Source organism: Morone saxatilis, unplaced genomic scaffold (genome assembly GCF_004916995.1).
Source record: "Morone saxatilis isolate NCDOM2014 unplaced genomic scaffold, NCSU_SB_2.0 Contig12, whole genome shotgun sequence".
Lineage (NCBI taxonomy): Eukaryota > Metazoa > Chordata > Actinopteri > Moronidae > Morone > Morone saxatilis.
Genome location: NW_023339674.1, coordinates 26,275,098 through 26,285,225, shown reverse-complemented (window position 1 = coordinate 26,285,225; position 10,128 = coordinate 26,275,098). Strand labels below are relative to the sequence as shown.

Genomic DNA, 10,128 nt, shown 5'->3' with positions numbered 1-10,128 from the left:
TATAATATGAAATATCCATACAATATTACTTAGTCACTTAGTCAGTTTACTCAGTGACTGACATTAGCATTCATTTTGAGTTGCAATTTGTGCTCATTTGATTGAACTCTACTTTTTTAGGAATATGTCACCAATATGCTAACAAATTAGGGTCTTAAAAAGCTGGTGTTTGAGACATATTAATGAGGCAAATGGCAGCAGATCAGAACAAAATAAGGTTTCTTACTAATATGATCAGAAATATTTATCTAATACCAGCATGCCTCTGCTACTGAGGCAAATAAAAGCCCTGGTACCTGGTCTCATAGAGCCTGTAATATATATTCCAATCACCTTGCAACTAGGTCAGTATGACACTGCAATGCTTTCATACAGAGGCCTTATATGTGAGATGACGCACACATTCCACTCCTCCTGCAGCATGTCTGGTAGATGGATGTGTGCGGCTGAAAGATAATTGGTGAGATTGCAGGTGACAGAGCAGAGACAATTAAATGTGTGAAACGTGTGTTCGTCAGACAAAAAAAGGTTTGTTTTTATGTCAAAATGAATTTAAAATGACACACATGCTCTCCAGAAGTAACAGAGTATATTTGATCTGTGGCAGCACAGGATTTCTAGCTCAAGGTCACCATCTTGTGACTTTTTTGAGGAAGCACAAGTGTTAGATGGGAACATTTGTGTCTTTAGAAGTTTCAAGAGTTTTCCTTCCTTGTTTCTGTTCCTACTTCCTGGCTTTAAATATTGTTTATAAAGAGGTTTGGTTCCTCGTTTACTTTTGAGGTAGATGTTCAAATTTCTGTAACTTTTCTAAAAGTCAATCAGTCAATTAACTATTTGAAATTCTAATGCAGATCCCACAGTTTCAAACATTACCATAGATTAGAATCAGAATTTGTGGGAAATGTGTATAAATGAAGCACGACAAGACCTCTTCTATAAACATATAGACATCATATAGCTTAAACTAAGGGTTGGAACAAGCTGCAAGGCAGTGTAAGTTGACACAGTAAGTTAAGGGTGAGTTTATGCTAGAAGGAAGGATAGTAAGTAAGTAAGCGTTTTTGTGTTGCAGGAGGGCGAGGAAAAGATGGCGCCCCCATCATCACCTTCCCAGACTACTCAGGCTTCAGCGAAGTGCCAGAGGAAGACTTCCTCAATGTTGTTACTTACCTGACCAGCATCCCCAGGTAAACACACTCTTATACAACTTCATTTTCAATGTGGTACCCTCACATAATTAGACTCTCACTCCTTGAGGCACCCATTAGCCAAAACAAGACCTCACTGTGCTTACTGTACATCACGAATACAACATAACAGAGTCACACTGAACAAGTTTTAATGTAATTTACTCTAATGGCTCAACATGGTAGCTATAGCTCAGGATGCAGTGGTTTCTATTCCATTTACACTGATGGGATCATTTCTAATAATCTCATTACAGCTTAACAGAGGGGACTAATATCTAAGCCATATAAGATCAAGTACTGCAGTGCCATAGCCAGATTAACGCGCTACAGGGCCCTGGGCAGAAATTAGCTGCTGGGCCCCTTTTTTTAAAATTCCAGTATCTAGCATTTAAGATGATTTTCTTGGCAGGAATGTATAATATAATATACAGAATAATACTCATAGGTATGTTTTCATCAGTGTATAATCACCAGTAATTAGGAATTGTGTTTTTGTTACCTTAGAATGAGCCACAGGTCGCATTCCATGGAGTCTGCCAAGTTGAACTGCCATGTTTCTACAGTAGCCCTGAATGGACAAACCTTGGCTGTAGATAGGGCCTTTTGCTTTTTTTTGTGCGTTTCATAGCCCCCTTCATGCTTTGAAGGGGAGCAGAATTCCATTTTTGCAATCTTCCGTGCTAGATGCCACTAAATCCTACACACTCGCTCCTTTTTTTCTTCCTTTTCTCTGTGTAACGTATAGTTTGTCTGCACTGAAACACTACGTGACCCTGGAAACCCACAGTAATTTAGAAATACACAACATAGAAACACAAACACAGTAAAACTGAAATAAAGAAAGGGCTTTTAGGCGCTCATTGGTTGATTTTGTGTTGTAGTGCCACATATTTCCAAATAAACTGTCAATTCAATTAACACAATTTAGTTGAGCATGGAGCCAGTTAACCTAAATTAATGAGAATATGGGCTGGATAGTACGATGAGCCTGTCGCAGCTCCAGCTAAATTACAAGTTGTTTTAAATGGCTGTGCTCAGTAAGAGATTGGCAGAATTAATACCAACAATGGTAAAAAAACAATGTATTAACAATTATTATGTTCACTGTCACCAAAGAAAAATCCCTTTGTTCCCTGGATATGGTATTCAGCATGTAGCATACCATCAATCAACGAATGCAAGCTATGCTAAAGTGTTCGCATGGAGCCAGTTTATGCAGATAAACTAAAATATTAGCAGCGATCCTCATGTATGTTAAAGTTGCCATCACTGACAGGATTATATTATACAAAACAGTTTTTTAAGGCTGTGTTTTAGGTTTAGGGCTAAACTTGGCTAACACACATCACTACTTCACATCCTCCAGATAGACTGTGATATTTGATGTTTTCGGAAATGACCACATAGTAATGAACCTATTAAGATAAGAGAGATAAGATAGACTTTATTGATCCCACACCCAGGACATTGGCTTGTTACAGCAGCTGAAGACACAACACAACACACCATGAAAACAGTGATAGATAAGAAAATACACATACATCAAAATAGTAAAATGGAAGATAGAAAAGAAATAGAAAAGTAAAGTTACAAACACATACATCTTTCATGTATACAGAACATACAGAAATAATTGCACAGATTATTAAATACACACGGTAGCATATACTAAATACATAAAAATATTGCCTTAAAAGATGGATGACATTGCCCAAAGATTCGAACAGAATGTAGTTCCACAGTGTAAATATATTGGTGTATTATTCCTTAAAATGTGCAAGATATCCTGCTCTTCAGCTGAGCTGTGCATGTACAGGAGCAGTAATCATCCAGTTTTAGGGATTTCGATTTGCACGGCTTCCACAGCCACATACATGCACAAAGCAGCAGTCCAGCTACATGTCTTTTATACCTCCTATCTCCAGCCTGGATGCCGCCAGCATCGGCTTCATCATCATCATCGACCGACGGAAGGACAAATGGAGCTCAGTGAAAGCCTCTCTATCCAGGATTGCAGTAAGTTCTATACGACAATAATATATAATATTCACCAACCATATAAATAAGTAAAACTATATAGATAAAGATATTTATATCTAATCAAGTGTTTCCAAACAAACCCCCAACAGAAGTCATTGTTGAATGTGTATTTAATCCTGCCTTTAGAGCTAAATACAGTATTTATGTATCTTCTATGTGCACTAGCATGTTAAAAGCAGGTATCAATAAGGGACCCTGTATTATAAGACTGATTATGCTCTAAAATTGACTTTTCAGTCTAGACTTCTCTTTGTTTATCTTGCCTTTGCACCATATGTGTTAAAGTAGAGTAAGCTTTATACAAAAGGACTTTAATAACCTTTTGCACACATATTACTTATTATTTGTTGTTTTTGTTGTGCAAGTGGGTAATATTTGTACAGTATCTGTACTAAAGACTATGCGTTATTCATAGTTTAATAGCCTATTTTATATGACACTAAGGAATAATATATATCCTAAACTAAATATTATATATCATTTTGTGATTTTGATTTTTGTTTGTTTGGGGTTTTTTTGGCCTGAACTAGTCTTTCCCCTGCTCTGTGGAGAAGACTGTACCAAAGCTCAGTGTTGTAACATGTATTTGTGTCCCCAAGGGGCCAGTCTATGGAAAATGAAAGTCCTCCAGATGAGTGGTTTACTAACAATTTCCTTCCTAACCCTTACCACAAAGACATACTCGTGAGCCCTAATAACAGATTGCATATTAATGAGTAGTGAGCAGTTCAATCAAATACATTTCAGATTATTTCATGTGATAAAGTGAACTAGTTAAGTGGTCTAAAGAGGTAAAACTTGTATTTCACAAGCTTAGAGAACACATTTGAGCAAACAAAAAACTGTGAAAACAAAAAAAACTTAATTAGTTCTGGATACTCTGGACAGTGGTAGCCAGTCGCAACATTCCTCTTATTTGTGCTGCGTTCTGCTGAATATACCAGGTTTGCTAACATTGCATATTTCTGCTGTTTTGCAATGTCTAAGGCCAGGTTGCTCCACTAACAAGCATGTAGACGTAACCCTTTTAAAAACGAGTCACTGTGGCAGTTTATGTCGTGCCACAGTTACTTCAGTGACTCTCAGTTCATGTGCTTTTTAATGACAAGCAGCAGGATGCACAGTATATATCTGGAGTGTGGCTATTCATATCTTATGACTCATCTGCTAACTAGCTCACAGACATGTGGTGCTAAAATGAACTCAGGCCTGTCACTGTCAGATTTACAGATATGCATTCACAGATGTCATACAGTCCCAGCACTTGTCCACTGCCTGTGGTGTAGCCTGAACAAAAAGCATGTGAAGTTCACATGTTGTTGTGTCATCTAGGGGGCATTCCCAGGAAACTTGCAGCTGGTGTTGGTGCTGAGGCCGTCCAGGTTCTTCCAGAGGGCTATAGCAGATATTGGGATCAAGCTGCACAAGGATGATTTTAAAATGAAGGTACCGGTAAGCATGCTTCAGTACCAACCATATAACCTCTACAGTCAATATACAGTAGTGTTATAATGAATCCATCTCACTTGAACATATGATATAACTCTGGGAAATACATTTATAATTACAAACCATTATTCAAAAAAGCAGCGTAACAATGCAATAAATCATAAGCATCAACAAGCATCAGAACACAAGTAACCCAGTGTATAGCCAATCATCAACAGCTCACACAGAGGAGTATAAGGAAGTTTGGACATCACAAAGAAGGTCTTATATCAAAATCCTCATTGTGTCCCTGAGGAGGTACAGTATTCAAGGTATATATAAAATATGTTATTTTCACAACCTCAATCCCTAGGGGCAGTGGCACCTGGCTCAATGCCGCTTTTAGATGATTCTGTGACCTGCAACCAGGTTTTCAACATGCCCTCATTTATAGCACACAGTGAACATCTACTGTAGACAACAGGGTTATATTTGGGCTTTCTTGGAGAAATTTTACAAATGTGTTTTGGGATCAGTGACAGGGATCAATAAAGAATAATAATAATAATAATAACTTAAACCTTTTCTCAAGCTGGTTAAGAAGAACCAAAAAAATAAAATCACACTATCTGTACCATACTGAAGGGCAATCCGCTGCCTGTCTCCTCAAAGCAGGTTGAAAGCTCTGCTCACAGATCCGCTGAAGTTTTGTGTAACAACAAGACTGTTGTAAAATCAGCACAGAAATTCCTGCGCTTATGTGCACATCAAACTTGAATTTAAACTTCCCTGAGGTTGCCAGAACAAACCAACAAATGGAACAAAAAGAAAAATAGAGACATAAACTTGGTTTTGTTAATAACAGGAACTGCCCAATCAGCCCACCCCATCTAATCTCACACCTCTGCCAAACCCAAAGTAGTGCACTGCAAGTGTAAACCACTTTTATGTTTGTATTTCCTCTCACACTGACAGTAGCAACAAAGAAAGAGAGCTTACACTAAATGACGAGCAAACTGTGTATTCAGATTTTCTGAGACTTTATATTAATCCAAAAACACCCAAAGCTCTAAAAGGGGAAAAAATATTCCAAGGGCAAAAAGGACCCTAAATTTCAACCTTTGGATTCTTTGTTAGAATATGTTTAAATAGAGTTGGCTTAAACTGTAAGGATATATAGGTTAGATATAGAATGGTTGTTGTTTTGTTTTTAGTGAGTTTAAAATGTATTGGTTCTAACCTGGTACTCTAGTGACTTTTAACCCCTTGTATGAGACTGCAAGAACACTTGATCCTACCTTCCCATAATGCAACTCACTAGCATCTTTTGTTGGAATCTCTCTCTTCAGCTTGTTCAGAGTGCTACAGCTAGAATCCTGACAAAACGATCATATAAAATCCATCCTAGCCTTTTTTCACTGGCTATCGGTGCAAGCTAGAGCTGCTTATAAGGTTCTTCCTTTGATTTATAAGGCCCTGCATGGACTTGCACCATTACTAATCAGAGGTAATTATCCCATACAGTCCAGCATGCCCTCTTTGCTCTCTCAAAGCTGGTCTCCTGGTCATTCCTACCCAAAAAAATCAGTTGGTTACAGAGCATTTACCTACCGTGCCCTTCATCTTTGGAATGGCCTTCGGCTACATGTTAAAGAAGCACGTTCAGTAGAAATTTTTAAAGAGACAACGATGTTCCTCTCAATTAGGGTCAGCTTTCTATGATAATGATCCAAAGCACTTGTAATGATGCATTGAATGTGTTTGCAGATTGTGATGCTGAACTCACTGTCGGACCTGCACGGCTATGTGGATAAAGGTGAGCTGACCCGGGAGCTAGGAGGAAGCCTGGAATACTGTCACAGTCAGTGGATACATCACCGAACTGTAAGTTAACATACACTACTAATTACTGTAAATCTTAACCCTAATACTAGTGTATTAAGGCAAGTAGAACTAGTTGTACTTGCAGTGGCAGTGTGGTCAGTTGCATTGTAGGATGCAGCAGTCATGTGTCAATCTTTTTCCTTATAGGCCATAGAGAACTTTGCCATGACGGTGAAAACGACAGCCCAGATGTTACAGAAGTTTGGGACAGACCTGGCAGAGACAGAGCTGCCCAATGACGTCCAGTGCACCAAAGACCTGCTCACAGCCCACACCGACAAACACAACAACCTCAAGGTGATTTAGTACATTTAACACACAAACACATATGCAAAAACCACAACATTTTCACACTGATTAGAGAGAAAAAGTGGAGCTCCAGTAACAATAAAAAATTATCCCTAAATGCACCAGTTTGCCGATGCAAATGAAAAACCTACTTGGTAAACACCAGGAAGTGGTATATATCATTTTTCCCTTGAAGGTCAGCACAGGCAAAATTGTTTACTTTCGATCAATGGAGCACATTTGCTGGTTAAAGGTAATCAAAATGGAAACTCTGTGAGCCACAGGTCGCAGCAATTCCGCTAAAATAAATTAAAGTCTATCATTTTTCCTGGTTAATGCTGGTGTGAGCATGGCTGTAGCACCAGGACATGGACACAAAATGTCTTTCATATGTCCCATTGCTAACACTACGCGATACCAAAATCCGAAAAAAGAAAAGCCAAAACGTTTTTCCTGTTATGTCAAGCAGCCTGTCAAAGAGCTAAAGACGAGTCCTTCCTCTGGAAAGGAAAAGCAGCATTACTTTGAGAGACTCTATAAGACACAAAACATGCATGACGAGGGTCAGGTGACCGACGGGGGTGGCCAAGCTAGCTAGTTAGATATTAATGTTATTTCGGTTCTTTCTATGTCTCTTAACCAGGATGAATTGAAGCTGGCTCTGAAGCAGGGCACCACCTTGTTAGGTTGTATAAAGGAGCAAGCAGCCAAGTCAGAGAATCACAAACTCAACCCGGACGAGATGGAGAACCAAACCACTGTGGAGAGGTGACAGCTGTCTTTTATTATGTATTACAAATGTATCTCTATAGTCTATATTATTGCCATGCAGTCCTATAGTAGTGTGCCCCAGTGTGTGTGTGTAATTAAATTCCTTTTGTGTGAATGCAGGCTCCTTGCCCAGCTGGATGAGACGGAGAATGCCTTTGAACAGTTCTGGTGTAAACACCATCTGAAACTGGAGCAGTGCCTGCAGCTACGCCACTTTGAACAGGACTTCAGAGAGGTATATCTGTAGATCTGTCTGTCTGTCTGTCTGTCCGCCTGGCTGCCTTTGGCCTACAACCTTTGGATCCTGCCTGTGGCTTCTCTTCATACGGCTTCAAACGACTTCAGCCGTGAAATCTTACTTTGAAAAACACACTTAACAAATAGTTTGGAAGTTGTAAATACAATGACTGTGTTATACTGACCCAAACTAAACTAGCAGATATGTTTTTTTGCCAATTAGATGATTTTGAGACAGTAGAGCTTTCAGATAATCAGTGTTGACATTGTTCTGAATATTCTGAAGTGAAGCTGAATCTGAACAGGAGAAAATAAATAGAATTACACTGTGAATAAGTGGGTAACATAATGAATTTCTCTGTCTTTTCTCAGTCTTTGTCTCTGTCCCCTCTTTGGTTCTCCAGGTTAAAGTGTCTCTAGACAGTTTGATGGACAGTCTAACTGGACTATCAGATATCGGGGATTGTGTGGCCAGAGTTGAACAGCTGCTAACGGAACTGAAAACACTGGGGGAGAAGGCTCAGGTCAGTCAACACACACACATTTATGTCTGAAAATTTTGGGGAAATCAAATAAACTTGCGTTCAGTTTTTGGAGAAGTACCCTATCCCAAACCCTAACCCTAACCACCGACCTAGAACTCAGCCTGTCCTAAACTGGGGACATGGCTTTTGTCCCCAGATAGACAAGTTTTTCCCAGTTAACTGGTCTTTAGTTTGAAATGTGTCACCGAAGGTAGCCTAAGTCAGGACACGCACATGTTTACTTAAATGACATTTGGTGACATTACATAGACTTACATTCATTACCTGGAGGCTTTCCCTAAACCTAACCATATTGACCCAAAAGAACAGCTTCAGTCTGAAATGTGTCCCCGAAGATGGAAGCCCCCCCCCCACCAGACACACACTCAAAATATTACTCAAGACCATTTCATCAGTGGTCAAAGTTATTAAATCAAACATCTACAACCACTTAACATAGCTGGAACATAGCTACATGGAAATCTTATACAAAAGGATCCTACAATGTCCACTGCAACACTACTTTGTATAGGCTCTTAAACAGGCACCTTTGATCAGAAAGCAATAATCGTAAGCCATCTACATATATTTACCTCAGTAGACACAGCTGACTGTGGACCCCCACGAAGATTTTGTTTTTACAAGTTAAATTGGCATTATTATATTCTGAATTGTTTTTCTTCCAGCCCACACTAGAAAAGGCCCAGCTCCACGCACTGCATGGCGATCAGCTGATCCAGAGCAACCACTATGCTGTGGACTCCATTCGACCCAAATGTGTGGAGCTGCGGCGGGTCTATGACGACTTCAGCAATGAGGCCAAGAAGAAGACGGATGTCTTGTCCAAATCCCTGCAGATACACATGGGCATTGATAAGGTGAGGATATGATATGACTTAAACACGTCGATAGAAACACATTGGATTCCCTGCACTGTTTAGATCTCCTGCATAAACTTTGTTGACGCAATGATATCCAGCAATTTGGTGAGCATGGTGTCATGATGACTGATAGAAATTATGGCCAAAACTGTTGTAATGAGGCAGAAAAACTGGCAAACATAACTGAATTTCTTATGAGCACTTGCTGTTTTTTTTTGTTGTTGTTGTTGCTGTGCACAGGTAAACCAGTGGTGTGAGTCTGGCATTTACCTGCTGGCCTCCCAGGCTGTGGATAAGTGTCAGTCACAGGAAGGGGCAGAGACAGCGCTGACCGACATCGAACACTTTCTGAAGTCGGCAGAAAAGAACCATCTGACCGAACTGAGGAACCTCCACAACCAGTATGAGGTTGTCCTGTCTGAGGATATCAAGGTATGACACACAAAAGCACTAGTTTTTCAGGATGACTGGATATTCTGTTGTGGAGGACAAGGCTTAATAGTGAGCTCTCCGCCTGCAGGCCAGTGTCCTGAAGGCACTGAAGCGCCTGGAGGATGTCCAGGAGATGTTTGAGAAGCGCCATGTGAGTCTGAAGAGACTTTCGGCCAAACAGACGAGGCCTGTCCAGCCAGTTGCCCCGCGGCCCGAGTCCTCTCCTAAACGGCCCACACTGAAAAACCCCCCCAGAACAACAGGGAGCCAGCAGCGTGAGTTAGATGTTGTTACAACTAATATAGGCAGAGGTGATGAGCCTGGTGTAACAGGTTGACTTTTACTGCCTGTGACATGATCAACACCCAGAGCAACTAACTTCAACAGTATTATATAAACTTGTTTGTTGCATCTGTGCAATCTGGGGCGGCTGTGGCTCAGAGGTAGAGC

General features: G+C 40.1%; 1 protein-coding gene across 3 annotated transcripts in view; it reads left to right on the top strand.

The window, feature by feature from the left end:
• The window catches only part of mcf2l2 (MCF.2 cell line derived transforming sequence-like 2), a gene marked incomplete in the record, with an annotated part of 103,749 nt that overhangs the window by 20,581 nt on the left and 73,040 nt on the right, over positions 1 to 10,128 (top strand). For all 3 annotated transcript variants that reach the window (XM_035654038.1, XM_035654036.1, XM_035654037.1), the window contains 11 exon segments: positions 1,076 to 1,190; positions 3,119 to 3,209; positions 4,566 to 4,685; positions 6,429 to 6,545; positions 6,693 to 6,842; positions 7,477 to 7,601; positions 7,725 to 7,839; positions 8,246 to 8,365; positions 9,052 to 9,243; positions 9,487 to 9,678; positions 9,767 to 9,953. In XM_035654038.1, coding sequence (XP_035509931.1) covers positions 1,076 to 1,190; positions 3,119 to 3,209; positions 4,566 to 4,685; positions 6,429 to 6,545; positions 6,693 to 6,842; positions 7,477 to 7,601; positions 7,725 to 7,839; positions 8,246 to 8,365; positions 9,052 to 9,243; positions 9,487 to 9,678; positions 9,767 to 9,953 — 1,524 coding nt within the window.